Consider the following 15,976-nt stretch of genomic DNA (forward strand, 5'->3'; position numbering starts at 1 on the left):
CATTATTCTTGGTTCTGATATAATAACCTGTTCATCCACTGCACAAGTTGTTCATCTTGCTCTCTTTTAAAAATGTCGTGGCTCTCATGGAGAACATCCATGTGTTCGCTGTCTGCCATTAACTCACGAATTTTCTTAGCCACCTAGACAACATTATTATGAGATTATCAATCAAACACTCATCTCTCAAAAATAAAAGAAATAAGATAAAAAAACAGGAATAATCCCCATCTAACAATCTGAGAGAATGCCAACATCAACATTGTGATTTTTATAGTTAATAAGCAAAACTAATATGATTATATCAAGTCTAAGATATTTGAAAATATCTAACATATCTTTATAATACCATTATATCTTTAGTTTACTAAAAATAAACTTTAACTGAAATTCACAGTATCTGTTTATTCATTTTCACCTGTGTGCTTTTTTCTTTATGGTACTCCTTTGTAAGAGAATGTTGCTCTGTCTCATAATATTGGCATCTTTTTATACAACAGCTGAAAAAGGAAAATGTTTTTACATTCCAAAAGTGATTTAAAAATAACATGCAATACCTCATCAAGAAAAAGACGTGGCAATGGTGTTCTTTTGTCCAGGGCCACAGCAACACGGGAGGCCATGCAGTACCTTCGGAACCAAGCCCACTTGTGCGTCTCAGCACAGCAGGGGAGAGTGTCTAGTTCCAGGTCACAAGCAAGAGCGACCAGTACCTGCAGCAACCAAAAATTAGTAACACAAGGAAGCTCAGAAATGCAGCTAACATTCCACTTCTCCAGTACTGCATACTAAAGACAGACACCATTATAGGGTTTCTGTGAGTCCTCATTCAGGAACTCCTTATTCCAGGCTGACTGCCATGTGCAAAGCAAGTATTTCACCATCACCAGTGATGTGGATTATTCCTACCCAGCCCTTAGTGATGCACCTGACACACAGGACCTCAGATCTGACAACTGCTACAATACTTGCTGGCTAAGTCAAGCATCTCAAAGTACACTAATACTTGGTTAAAGTATTAAGGGCTTAAGTCACATAGTCATTTCTGGACATTTTTCATATTCAACTTCAGCAATACCTGTATCTGTCCTCAAGGGGGCCTGAAATGCAATGCACTACACAGGACCACTCTTGGTGGCTCTCCTCATCACTTGAAAGCAAGTCAAGCATTACCTTAAAGAATGGGCTGTGGAGCAGCTGCTTGCCACCTCTTACAATAGGATCTTCATATTCAAACTGCCTTTGCAAAGCTTCTGGAAGGCCTTTTACCAAAGCAGCAAGAGCACTACCTGTAAAACTCTAAAAAAAAAAAACAAAATTATTTCCTTTGGATAGCAAAGCAATCCAAAATGTAGGGGAAGTAGGTGTTTTGTTTCTATGAGCCAAATGTTTTGTTTTGTTGGTACTATTTGCCCTAAAAAAAGGTGTATTGGTATTTTTCAAATAGGTTTGATGAACACTAAAATTAAAAATAAAAGCTTGAAAATTCACCTCAGAATGCTTGGTCTCGATTTCAGTATAGCCACTTGCAGGAAACCAGTCCCTTTCCGGCTCACAAAGTCCCATCTCCTAAGATGGTTAAGATCAAGCATCCTTTCAACAGTAACTACCTCATACAGCAAAAACAAAGGGATGTTGTGAGCCAGACTTGTTGCAAAGTCTAACAGACACAATCCTATGCTCACAGCCATTGACACATCTCTGTCTCCAAAAATCACAAGCCAGTCTGCACTCAGTATATGGAGCAACATAAAGGGGTCTGGATGGGACAAAGGTGGCCTTATTCTTATGTAGAATTTCTCAACTCTTCTCAGTGATTTAAAAGTTTAAATTATTTAAGCAACATTATATTCCCAAAGGTCAAACATCTAGAAACTGTAATTTAATGTTCCATACCAAAGTTCTTGCTTCCCCATCGTTATCTCCAAGTAGCCTGTTTATGTTAATTGATTGCCCAAATTCAGTTGTGAGCAGTTTCCTCAGTCTTTGAAGGGCCCACATTCTGTGACTGGCAGCTAAAATGAGCAGACAGAACGTATCAGAAGCTTGGCCATTTTTCCCACCAAGTACAACAGACAAGATAATCAAGGTGCTATTTACCTAAGGCACTCAGCTGTGCACAGGCTGCCAGCGACGCTGCGAGGCGAGGGACAATGCTTCTGTTTGAGGTGAGGTTGAGGCGGAAGTCTAACAGACATGTCACCAAGTCCATGGATGGACAGGAGAGCACGCAGCGATCGGAAAGGAGGTCTTTAGGGCCTGAGAAATGAGCGCTGTAAATGTCCCTGTGTTGAACAGGATGAGGGCTATCCCACAAGGAGACCTACACAAATCTGAGCCAGTGGACGTTGTCTACCCGGACGCTGTGGTTACAGAGCTGCCATGGTCCTGCCACTGTCTGTGTCACAACTACACTCTGTACACTGACATTTTATCTGAAAATCAAACAGCTTAAGAAGTGCAACCAGCAGGGTGCCAGGGTGGCTCAGTCAGTTAAGTGTCTGCCTTCGGCTCAGGTCATGATCCCAGGCCTGGGTAGAGCCCTGTGTTGGGCTCTCTGCTAGCAGGGAGTCTATCTGTCCCTCTCCCACTGCCCCAGCCCCCACTCTTGCTCTCTTTCTCTCTCTCAAATAAACAAATGAAATCTTTAAAACAAACAAACAAACAAAAGAAGTGCAACCAGCAATAACTCCTTTCCCATTAGGTGATGGACTGCTAACACCCTAACCACTAGACTGCTGAGGTGGCTCTTTGGCAGTTCTGATCATCACTGCAGTGGGGCCTTGGGCAGGGCTGGCTCCCAACACATCAGGAGAAGGCAGACTATGAAGTACTAAATGAAAATGGTTTGTGTGTCCACCTTGCTTGAGTCATCAGGACTTGGATGCCGCCAGGCCCCCCCCTTACCTGCAGCTGGCATGATGGGATAGACTGTGAAGCGCCAGCCCCACCCATTCACAGACCCATCACTGATGAACTTCCACTTCAACTCATCCCCTGGGATGCGCAGCTCACTGGACCAGTCAGACCATTCTCGGCCTAGTAGAGAAAAGTAGGCCCTGGGGTTGGGTTCTCTCCATCATGTGATCAACACAAACTTCTTTAGATACAAAGCAAAATCATCTACACTGTATCTGAAGAACAGCTGGCTCCTCCAACCCAAGTTCTCCCAAATTTGAGTTCATACTACTCCTAGTGAGTAACATTTAATACATACTGTCCTTCCATACACCCTATACCAAATACTAGGGAAACTGCGGACAGGTAGGCACTGCCTGATGGAAACACACATACATAACTACAATATAGTGTGAGAGGACAGCAAAGTCAGCCAGCACACACACCAGGTCAAGGGCTTATAGGGAAGTTTCCAGGGGAAGGTCTTATATGATGGCAGTTCCCCAGGAAACAGGATAAAGAGCCCCAGCTTTCCCCAGAGAGGGTACAATTTTACAAAAAACCTGAGCCCAGCCCTCACTGAATCAATTATCAACTGAGTCCCTGTAGGCAGCTTTCTCATACATCAACCTCTACCTTGCACAAGCCTGGTACTCCCACATGTCTTACAGCACCATCTCTAACTATCTGGGTGAAACTGGGCTTCCCAGACTGCCTGTGTCCCAAGGACCCAACAGGAAACCTGTAATCCCACCCATCACTGGTGAGGTGCAGAAACAACTAGTGTAATTATCTTACTGAAAGTATCAGAAAGAGGCAGATAAAACCTACTGTATTTTGCAGCAAAATAGCTTATTGTCCCATCCTTAAGTGTCACATAAGAATGAAGCAGTAGCATTCTGTTTAGTAAGTTAACAGTTCTATTTTATGAAGGCAAGCAGACAGCGTCCTGCTCAACCCTCCTTCACACCTGACCGCACGGAGACAATCCTGTTGACACCGTCCATGACTGTGAGAGGGTCGTGGCGCCTCTCTGTAGAGCACTGCCGGTCAAACTCCACCCTGAGTCCTTCCGCCCCTGGAGGTCAAATGAGCACAAAACAGTGTTTACTCCCAACTGACGTACCACAGCCAAGGCCATAAGCCACAACACACCACACAGAAACAATGAGACTAAAATGATGTTTAACAGCTAATGAAAAGCAGAAAGGCAGAAAGAACTGACCTCAAAGACAAGAATCTAAGACTAACTGCCCCTTTCCCCTCACCCTGTCTCCCACAGAAGACTTCAACAGTGATGGAAAGGCCAAGAAGAAACTTCTGCTTGGCTAATTCATTTTATGCTCTCACTTCTGGGCAAATTTTCATTGGCAGACCAAGCTTTATTATTTCCCCCCACACACACACATTTAAAATGCCATTTGAAATATTCATCAAACGTTTAAGCTTCGATCTAGAGTCTTCTTTGGACAAATTAGCTTACAAAAGAATTAATGAAGGGCAGGACCTAGGTTATGGTAGAAAGAAGAGGTTAGCAAATCCTTCTTTCAAAGCAGCTATAAAAAACCACACAAAATTATAAAAGACAATGATCCCAGGGCTCTGAAAATAAAGGCAAACAACTAATTGAGAAGTGTTTATGAAAAAAACTGCCAAACATGGGTAGGGACAGTGAGTGTCTATGGTGTTCTTGCCTGGGTATGTTTTGTTTTTTAATTTTTTATTGTTATGTTAATCACCATACATTACATCATTAGTTTTTGATATAGTGTTCCATGATTCATTGTTTGTGCATAACACCCAGTGCTCCATGCAGAACGTGCCCTCCTCAATACCTATCACCAGGCTAACCCATCCTCCCACCCCCCTCCCCTCTAGAACCCTCAGTTCGTTTTTCAGAGTCCATCATCTCTCATGGTTCGTCTCCCCCTCCGATTTCCCCCCTTCATTCTTCCCCTCCTGCTATCTTCTTCTTTTTTTTAACATATAATGTATTATTTGTTTCAGAGGTACAGGTCTGTGATTCAACAGTCTTGCACAATTCACAGCGCTCACCATAGCACATACCCTCCCCAATGTCTATCACCCAGCCACCCCATCCCTCCCACCCCCCACCACTCCAGCAACCCTCAGTTTCTTTCCTGAGATTAAGAATTCCTCATATCAGTGAGATCATATGATACATGTCTTTCTCTGATTGACTTATTTCGCTCAGCGTAACACCCTCCAGTTCCATCCCCATCATTGCAAATGGCAAGATTTCATTCCTTTTGATGGCTGCATAATATTCCATTGGATATATATGGGTATGTTTTTATCCAAGCTGGAAGACAGTTCTACCAGGATGAGACTGCCTCCAGCAGAAGCTGACTGGTATAGAGTAGGAAGGAGAAAATGCATGCCAAGATCATTGCCAGTAAAAGGACCAACAAGAAAGCCTCCATCTCCACTGGCCTGAGAACAGTTTCACTAGATGTCAGATCTGAGAACTAGCTGGAAATTTAACAGGGAATGATAAAATACAGAGACCACAGAAGGGCTACTGAGGGCATCAGGGAGGCCTGGAAAAACTGGGATGCACACACACAGGAAAACTGCCAAGACACTGAATTCTATGCCCTCCCTGCTTCCATCCACATGTAGACCCATCAGCAGAAGGGGAGATCAGTAGGCTTGAGCATAAGCCAAGAAGATATAGAATAAACCCTATAAGTCAGGCTAGAAAACAGAAGAGTGAAGCCAAGACATCAGAGGCTGCATGCTATGGGGTAAACAGATTTCAGAGAGAATTCCAGGCATGATATAAAACAAGTACACAAAACAATCAAAATAACTATTATAAATCTTAAAAAAAAAAATCAGAAACCAGATGATACAATATATTATCTAGAATGTCTGTTTTTCAACAAAAATTATGAGACATGCAAAAACACTGAAAAGTGTGAGCCATACTCAGGAATAAAATCAGTCAATAAAAGTGGACTCTGATGGGCCAGATGCTAGATTTAGCAGACAACTTTTAAGAAATAAGTATGTTCAAAAATTAAAAAAACAAAACAAAACAGAAAAGATAACATAGGAAAACAAGATAACAATGATTTAACAAATATAGACTCTCACTAAAGAGAAACTATGAGGAAAGTACTAAAAAGAAATTTCTGAGTTGGCAAGTATAATAACCCCAAAATGAAAAATTCACTAGATGGGCAAAATGGCAGATTTAAAATGGCAGAGAAAAAGAATCAGTCAAATTGAAGACTGTATAATTTCCATCTTACTCTAACTGGAAAATAAGAGAAAAAAGATTGAGGAAAAATAAGCAAAGTCTCAAACACCTAGGAGACAACATCAAGGAATACAAACATATGAATAATGGCAATTTCCTCCCAAAAAAGAGGGAAGAGAAAAAAAAGGGACAGAAAAAGTAGTTAAACACATACAGCCAAACCCCCCAATTTGATGAAAAACAATCTACAGTTCCCAAAATTAATAAATCCCAAGTAAGATAAACAAAGAGATCCACACCCAGACACATTATACTGAAACTGTTGAAAACCAAAGACAAAGAGAAAATTATGAAAGCAGCAAGAGAGGAAAAAAAAAAAGACACATGACATCTAGGAGTACAAAATATCATTAATGGCTGACTTCTCCTGAGAAACAATGGAGGACAGAAACCAGTGAGATGACATGTTTAAAATAATATAAGAGAAAAAATCCTATCAACTAAGAATTCTATATCTAGCAAAACTATCCTTCAAAAAGTAAAGGCAAAATTAAAACATTCCCAGATAAACACATACTGATATGACATCAAATAGAAACATGAATCCATGGGAGGAAATAAAGAGCACTGGGAATGGGAAATACGTGTTTTAAAAGATAGGATAAGTTTTTTTTTTTCTTTCCTAAATATTTCTGAAAGACAAAAGATTACATAAAGCAAAGCTTAGGAAGCTATATTCCATGGGCCACATTTGTCCCACCCCTGTTTTTACATAGCCTGTGAGCTAAAAATGGTTTGTATATTTTCAAATGGTTGGGAAAAAAATTCAAAATAATATTTTGTGACATATGGAAGTTTGCCAATCCCTGGCATAATGCAATAATTATTATACCATATACATCACATGTAACACATATAGTTACGGATCTGTTGCACAGCTCTGTCACATGTAAATGTAGTATGTATGACAATAATAGCAAGAAGGAGGGAAGAGGAAATAGAACCATGTTGGAGCAAAGTTGCTATATTTTACCAGAATTAAGGTATTAGCATGAAGTAGATTATGATAAATTCAAATACATATTTTAATCCCTAGAGCAAACACTAAAAAAAGTGGCTGAAAATCAACAGAATTAAAATGGTACATTAAAAAAATTTTAATACAAAAGAAACCACTAAAAGAAGAAGCAAAAAAGAGACAAGGCATAGGGAAAACACAGCAAGATGGCAGATGTAAATCCAACCAAAGCCATAATTACACTAGATATGGATGGCTTAAGCATCTCAATCAAAAGGCAGAGACTGCTGGATTTAAAAAAAAAGAAAAAAAAGCAGGATCCAACTAAAAGGTGCATAACCAGAGACAAACCCTGGCTCAAAGTAAAAAGATGGAAAAAGGTCTAGCATGCAAAGAATAACCATAGGAGAAATGGACTGGCTATACTAATATTACACAAAATAGATTTTAAGGCAAGAAACGTTAATAGAGACAAAGAGGGATATTTCACATTGAAAAAAGAGTCAAACATCAGGAATATATAACAATTACAAAGGTATGCATATCTAACAACAAAGCTCCAAAACACATGAATGAAAAGCTGATAGAAATTAAAGAAGTAGACAAATCCACAATTAACAGCTAGAGATTTCAATACCGAATCTCAATAATTGATAGAATATGATAGAACAAGTGAACAGAAAATCAGTAAGACTACAGATTACAACAGGACTACCAACCATCTTAACCTTAGAGACAATTGCAAAACATTCCCCCTAACAAAGGAAGAATGCACATTCCTATTAAGCAAACATAAAACATTCTCTAGGATAGACCACATTCTATAAAACAAGTCTCAGCAAATTTAAAAGATCTGAAATCATTCAATATATGACTAACTACAATCATAACTGTATAACTAAAATGGAATTAAATCAGAAATCACAAACAGAAAGAAATTTGGGAAATCCCCAAATACTTAACACTTCTAAATAATCCATGGTTCAAAGAGATCTCAAAAATGAAACCAGAAAGTATTTTAGGCTGAACAAAAAATGAAAACACAGCACTATCATAATTTATGTGGTACAGCCAAAGCAGTGGTTGGAAGGAAATCTGTTACTTCAAACGCTATTAAGAAAGGAGGTCTCTTCTGGTAAGCGCTGTGAATTGTGCAAGACTGTTGAATCTCAGATCTGTACCTCTGAAACAAATAATGCAATATATGTTAAGAAAGAAAAAAAGAAGAAGAAGAATGTAGCAGGAGGGGAAGAATGAAGGGGGGGAAATCGGAGGGGGAGAAGAACCATGAGAGACGATGGACTCTGAAAAACAAACTGAGGTTTCTAGAGGGGAGGGGGGTGGGAGGATGGGTTAGCCTGGTGATGGGTATTGAAGAGGGCACGTTCTGCATGGAGCACTGGGTGTTATGCACAAACAATGAATCATGGAACACTATATCTAAAACTAATGATGTAATGTATGGTGATTAACATAACAATAAAAAATTAAAAAAAAAAAAAAAAAACCACTGATGAAGGAAACTGAAGACACCAAGAAATGTAAAGACATTCCATGCTTGGGGTGCCTGGATGGCTCAGTCGGTTAAGCAGCCGCCTTCGGCTCAGGGCATGATCCCAGGGACCTGGGATCGAGCCCCAGGTCGGGCTCCCTGCTCACCGGGGAGTCTGCTTCTCCCTCTTCCTCTGCTCCTCCCCCTGCTCCTGCTCTCTCTCTCAAATAAATAAATAATCTTAAAAAAAAAAAAAAAAAAGACCTAAACGTGAGACCTTAAACCATAAAAATCCTAGAAGGGAGCACAGGCTGTAATGTCTCTGACATCAGAAAAGCAAAATTTTTCAAGATGTCTCCTGAGGCAAGGGAAATAAAAGCAAAAATAAACTATTGGGACTTCACCAAGATAAAAAGCTCTGCACAGCGAAGGAAACAAAACTAAAAGGCAACCTACAGAATGGAGTAAGATATTTGCAAATGACATATCTGATAAAGGGTTAGTACCCAAAATATAAAGAACTTATAAAACTCAACATCCAAAAAACAAATAATCCAATTAAAAAATGGGCAAAAGACATAAAGACATTTCTCCAAAGAAGACATACAGATGGCCAACAGACACATGAAAGGATACTCATCATCAGGGAAAGACAAATCAAAACTATAGTGATATATCACCTCACACCTGTCAAAATGGCTAACATCAAAAACACAAGAAACAGCAAGTATTGGTGAGGATGTGGACAAAAAGGAACCTTCTTACACTACTGGTGGAAATGTAAACTGGTGCAGCCACTCTGGAAAACAGAATGGAGGTTCCTCAAAAGTTAAAAATTGGGGCACCTGGGTGGCTCAGTCGGTTAAGCATCTGCCTTCAGCTCAGGTCATGATTCCAAGGTCCTGGAATCGAGCCCCACGTCAGGCTCCCTGCTCGGTGGGGGTGGGGCACTGGCTGCTTCTCCGGCTCCCCCGCTTGTGTTCCCTCTCTCGCTATTTCTCTCTCTCTCAAATAAATAAATAAAATCTTAAAAAAAAAAAGTTAAAAACAGAGTTACCCTATGATCCAGTAATTGCACTATTGGGTATTTACCCCCAAAATATAAAAACACTAATTCAAAGGGATACATGCAGCCTGATGTTTATAACAGCATTATTTATAATAGCCAGGATATGGAAGCAGCCCAAGTATCCACTGATAGATGAATGGATGAAAATGTAGTATATATACACAATGGAATATTACTCAGCCATAAAAAAGAATGAAATCTTGCCATTGCAATAATGATGTGGATAGAGCTATAGAGTATAATGCTAAGTGAAACGAGTCAGTCGGAGAAAGACAAATACCATGACTGTACTCGTATGTGGCATTTAAGAAATAAAACAAATGAGCAAAGGGAAAAGAGAGAGAGAGAGAAACCAAGAAACAGACTCTTAACTATAGAAAACAAACTGATGGTTACCAGAGGGGAGGTGGGTGTGAGAGTAGGTGAAATAGGTGATGGGGATTAATGAGAGCACTTCTGATGAGCACCAGGTGATGTACGGAATTGCTGAATCACTATATTGTACACCTAAAACTAATATAACACTGTATGTTAACTATACTGGAATTAAAATTTTTTTAAAAATCAGAAATGATAGGATATGCTGGTGGAGTGGGTATGAAGTAAGAAACAAAAAAGATAAAGAAGGCCACCAGATTTCTGTGGTAGGCAAATGCTCAGTAGAAATACCTTTTGTTTTTTAATTTCTATCATGAAAGAGTAATAGCTTAAAGTTAAGAAAGCTTTTCTAAAAGCTATAAAAAAAATTTCACATAAAAATGAGCAAGATAAAAGTATCAAGGTCAAATCCAATACAAAGTTGTTCTTAGAAAAGAGAAAATAAAGGGGTGCCTGGGTGGCTCAGTCATTAAGCATCTGCCTTCGGCTCAGGTCATGATCCCAGGGTCCTGGGATCAAGCCCCGCATCGGGCTCCCTGCTCAGTGGGGAGCCTGCTTCTCCCTCTCCCTCTGCCCCTGCTTGTATTCCCTCTCTCGCTGTTTCTCTCTCTAATAAATAAATAAAATCTTAAAAAAAAGAAGAAAAAATAAGAAACAGAATAATATCCCTTCAATAAACACAGACTAGAAAGATATGCCTACAAAAAAGATCAAAACTATAATCTACTACTTCTAAAGAAGTTTTTAAAAATTAACAAAATTATCAAAATATGAAAGAAACAACATAAGTTAGAATTAGGACAACAAAAGTATTAAATAATAAAATTCAGTAAAAAATTACCAAAAAAATTACAAAATTCAGACTAAACTATAAAGAATATAGGAGTAAATGAACATAATAGATGGTGCTTTAAGACAAACAGTAGGAGGAAAGGAAGAAAAAGAAAGAGGTAGAAAGTATTTGAGAGATGAAGTAGTCAGCACTGACTCTAAAAGGTATCCAACACACAACGATGACCACGTACGTGTCCATGAAAGAGAGCTAAAGGATGCAAACAGCACAAACTGTAATACAGAGAAAAGACCTGAAACTACATTTTAAAGAAGCACACCCCTTATTGGTGAATATCACCTAGAGTAACCAACATGAAAACATATTCTAGTAAAATTACTGAAACAAAGCACAGCATATAAGGGGAAAAATAGGTTATCACCATCACACTTTCACAGAGGAAGAATATGTGATCCAAAGATTTACTACCAAGAAAAGCTAACTTTCAGGTTTGGGCACAAACTGTCATGGATAAGCTGATCCCAGGGCTGCCATCGTCTGAGCCCTGCAGAATAACCGACTAGAGAGTGAGCTTCAGACAACCATAATGAAAAAAGAGACAAAGGACTAGAAGTGAGCATTAAACAGAGTAAAACTAAGACTAAATGAAGACTGGAAGAAGTATGGTATGTAATAGCTATTATGCTTTGGTAGACATAGTATAATCATTTTAATAAAGTTGTGAGAAAGAAGATAGCATAAGCCAAAAAAAAAATTTTTTTAGCTATTTTCAGGAACTATATTCATGTTTGTATTAGAATTGAATCCTGAGTCCACTGCTTATGCAACGTGAGATAAAGCAAATGAATAATTATGAGATATTCTAATTCTGTCATCCCTGTCTAACCAGGATTTTCAGTATAGAAGAAAACAGATGCAACAGAAGAGGTTAAGTAGAAACCTTGCAGTTCTGAATTTGACTCTAATGTATCAGTATGGACTCAAAAGAAAGTCAGTCAGTGGACTGCCCAAACATTCATCCTATCTCTGTCTACTGAAAAGGTCTAGAAACAATGACAGCCCATTAATCTGAAATGCCATCTCCACTAAAAGACACCAAGGAAGATTCCAGGTGGAGAGCAGAAATTACATGACAAGCCTAAAGCATCTTGTCATATCATACTGCATGGAGGTTATCAATAGACCACCAAAGTGATTTCCAGAGACAAACTGAAGAGAATCCAGATATCTAGAGATGATATAATTTGAGCTTCAATAGGATCATAATCACAATTATTAAAGCCCATCATATATGTTTAAATTGATGAGTTCACAATGATATAAAAGAAAAAAAAAACTCTAACTGATCACCTTCAAAGAATGATAGGGAACCCATTCATTCTCTTAAAAATATAAATAGGAGGTGGGGAGGGGCAATATGGCGGAGGAGTAGGAGACCTAAATTTCGTCTGGTCCCAGGAATGAAGCTAGATAGGGATCAAACCATTCTGAACACCTACAAACTCAATAGGAGATCGAAGAAAAGAATAGCAGCCAACTCTCTGAACAGAAAAGCGACCACTTTCTGGAAGGAAGGACGTGTGGAGAAGTGAATCCGAGGCGATATTTGGGAAGATAGATGGTGGGGGAGGGGGCCTCTGTCAGCCACTACCGGCAAGTGATAGAGCAGCGGAGCACAATATTGGAACTTCTAGAAGTCGGCTCTGCTGAGGGACGTCACTCTGGAGGCAAAGTGGTGGGGAGGGGTGTGGAACCCTCGCTGGGACAGTGTGGACTCAGGACACTCAGGGTCACAGAAAGACCAGGGCTGCCTGAGTGCGGGAGAGCTTCCAGGTATCAGAGCGGGGAAGCCGGCTGCAGAGACAGAGCCGAGGTGCGGGCTCTCAGCTTGGGGTTGCCATAAACCGTAATCCGCGGCACAGTCGGGCCACTGCTTCTCCAGCAGGGATCCAACAAGCGGCAGATCCAGGGAGAGTCCCCTCCTCCCCCGGGAGGAGCGACGCGGGAGCACACCGCAGGGATCTGCTGGGTTTGGAGACTCCACACGGGGTCAGGTGCCAGAGACAGAAATGCTCCGTCATAGGCCGGGTGAGCATAGAGTGTGACCAGAGACCGGGGAGACGGGAGTGACTGACTGCTTTTCTCTGGGGGCTCACTGAGGAGTGGGGCCCCGGGTTCTCAGCTCCACCGAAGCGGAGATCAGAGGCCGCCATTTTCACTCTCATCCTTAAAAGCTGTATGGAAAGCTTGCAGGGAACAAAAGCTCCCGAGAGCAAACCCGAGCAGATTACTTAGCCCGGACCTGACAAGGGCAGGGCAATTCCGCCTCTGGCAAAGACATTTGGGAACCACAGCAACAGGCCCCTCCCCCAGGAGATCAGCAAGAACAGCCAGCCAAGACCAAGTTTACCGATCAATGAGAACAGCAGAACTCCAGCGCTAGGGGAATACTGCACATAGAATTCATGGATTTTTTACCATGATTCTTTAGTCTTTCAACGTTAATTGTTTTTTTAACTTTCTTTTTTTTTTGAATTTTTCTTTTTCCCTTTTTCAACCAACATCTTATCAATTCCTTTTTTAAAACATCTTTTTTATGTTTCATTTTTAGAGTCATATTCTACCCCTTCATAGTAGTTAACCTTATTTTTGGTATATGTATATAAGTTGTTCTCTCCTGAAAATTCTGGGATACAGCTTCTTCTAACAGACCAAAATATACCATAAATCTAGTCTATGGCTTTGTTCTAATCTCCGGTCTGATCACATTCTCTCCCTTTTTTTTTTTCTTAAATCCTCTTCTTTCTTTTCTCAACCAACTTCTTATCTTATCAATTCCTTTTATAATTTCCATCTTTACAGTGATATTCCATCCCTTCATCGTATTAACCCTTATTTTTATACATATATAAGTTTTTCTTTCTTTAAAATTTTGGGAGGCACTCTTCCTTCTAACAGACCAAAATACGCCCAAAATCTAGTGTGTGGCACTGATCTATTCACAAGCCTGATCATATTTGATCATACTCTGTTTTTCTTTTATGCTGTTGTTCTTTCCTTGTTTTTACCTCTTTTTCTTTTTTTCTTTCTCTTTTCTTTCTCTCCCTTTCTTTTACCCTGGTTTCAGGTCTCTTCTGATTTGTTTAGTGTATATTTTCTGGGGACGTTGTTACCCTATTAGCATTTTGTTCTCTCATTAATCTATTCTCCTCTGGACAAAATGACAAGATGGAAAACATCACCTCAAAAAAAAAACAAGAGGCAGTACCGACTGCCAGGGACCTACTCAATACGGATATTAGTACGATGTTGGAGCTAGAGTTCAGAATGATGATTTTAAAGATACTAGCTGGGCTTGAAAAAAGCATGGAAGACATTAGAGAAACGCTTTCTGGAGAAATAAAAGAACTAAAATCTAACCCAGTCGAAATCAAAAAGGCTATTAATGAGGTGCAATAAAAAATGGAGGCTCTAACTGCTAGGATAAATGAGGAGGAAGAGAAAATCAGTGATATAGAAGACCAAATGATGGAAAATAAAGAAGCTGAGAAAAAGAGAGATAAACAACTACTGGATCACAAGGGCAGAATTCAAGAGATAAGTGATACCATAAGACGAAACAATATCAGAATAATTGGGATCCCAGAAGAAGAGGAAAGAGAGAGAGGGGCAGAAGGTATATTGGAGCAAATTATAGCAGAGAACTTCCCTAATCTGGGGAAGGAAACAGGCATCAAAATCCAGGAAGCACAGAGAACCCCTCTCAAAATCAATAAAAATAGGTCAACACCCCGACATCTAATAGTAAAACTTATGAGTTTCAGAGACAAAGAAAAAAATCCTGAAAGCAGCTCGGGACAAGAGATATGTAAGCTACAATGGTAGAAACATTAGATTGGCAACAGACCTATCCACAGACACCTGGCAGGCCAGAAAGGACTGGCAGGATATATTCAGAGCACTAAATGAGAAAAATATGCAGCCAAGAATACTATATCCAGCTAGGCTGTCACTGAAAATACAAGGAGAGATAAAAAGCTTCCAGGACAAACAAAAACTAAAGGAATCTGCAAACACAAAACCAGCCCTACAAGAAATCTTGAAAGGGGTCCTCTAAGCAAAGAGAGAGCCAAAAAGCAACATAGACCAGAAAGGAACACAGACAATATACAGTAACAGTCACCTTACAGGCAATACAATGGCACTAAATTCATATCTTTCAATAGTTACCCTGAATGTAAATGGGCTAAATGCCCCAATCAAAAGACACAGGCTATCAGATTGGATAAAAAAACAAGACCCATCAATATGCTGTCTGCAAGAGACTCATTTTGGACCCAAAGACACCCCCAGATTGAAAGTGAGGGGGTGGAAAACCATTTACCATGCTAATGGACACCAAAAGAAAGCTGGGGTGGCAATCCTTATATCAGACAAATTAGATTTTAAACCAAAGACTATAATAAGAGATGAGGAAGGACACTATATCCTACTTAAAGGGTCTATCCAACAAGAAGATCTAACAATTGTAAATATCTATGTCCCTAACATGGGAGCACCCAGTCATATAAGCCAATTAATAACAAAAGCAAGGAAACACATCGACAACAATATAATAATAGTGGGGGACTTTAACACCCCCTCACTGAAATGGACAGATCATCTAAGCAAAAGATCAACAAGGAAATAAAGACTTTAAATGACACACTGGACCAAATGGACTTCACAGATATATTCAGAACATTTCATCCCAAAGCAACAGAATACACATTCTTCTCTAGTGCCCATGGAACATTCTCCAGAATATATCACATCCTAATTCACAAATCAGTCCTGAACAGGTACCAAAAGACTGGGATCATTCCCTGAATATTTTCGGGCCACAATGCATTGAAACTAGAACTCTATCACAAGAGGAAAATTGGACAGAACTCAAATACATGGAGGCTAAAGAGCATCCTATTAAAGAATGAATGGGTCAACCAAGAAATTAAAGAAGAATTTTAAAAATTCATGGAAACCAATGAAAATGAAAACACAACTGTTCAGAATCTTTGGGATGCAGCAAAGGCAGTCCTAAGAAAGTATATAGCAATACAAGC

The 15,976-nt window shown here is 39.7% G+C and overlaps 1 protein-coding gene across 7 annotated transcripts in view; it reads right to left on the bottom strand.

The window, feature by feature from the left end:
* HERC2 (HECT and RLD domain containing E3 ubiquitin protein ligase 2) overlaps nt 1–15,976 on the bottom strand; it is a 245,212-nt gene that overhangs the window by 41,260 nt on the left and 187,976 nt on the right. For all 7 annotated transcript variants that reach the window (XR_013450354.1, XM_078079011.1, XM_078079010.1 and 4 more), the window contains exons 71-77: nt 3,869–3,976; nt 2,908–3,039; nt 2,101–2,259; nt 1,897–2,015; nt 1,174–1,299; nt 558–713; nt 28–143 (exon numbers count right to left, since the gene is read on the bottom strand). Coding sequence is in view for 6 of the 7 variants with exons in the window: in XM_078079011.1 (XP_077935137.1) it covers nt 28–143; nt 558–713; nt 1,174–1,299; nt 1,897–2,015; nt 2,101–2,259; nt 2,908–3,039; nt 3,869–3,976 (916 nt within the window). In the remaining variant the exon portion in view is untranslated. The remainder of the gene's footprint in view (nt 1–27; nt 144–557; nt 714–1,173; nt 1,300–1,896; nt 2,016–2,100; nt 2,260–2,907; nt 3,040–3,868; nt 3,977–15,976) is intronic.

This window comes from Halichoerus grypus, chromosome 8 (assembly GCF_964656455.1).
Source record: "Halichoerus grypus chromosome 8, mHalGry1.hap1.1, whole genome shotgun sequence".
NCBI classification, from domain to species: Eukaryota; Metazoa; Chordata; class Mammalia; order Carnivora; family Phocidae; genus Halichoerus; species Halichoerus grypus.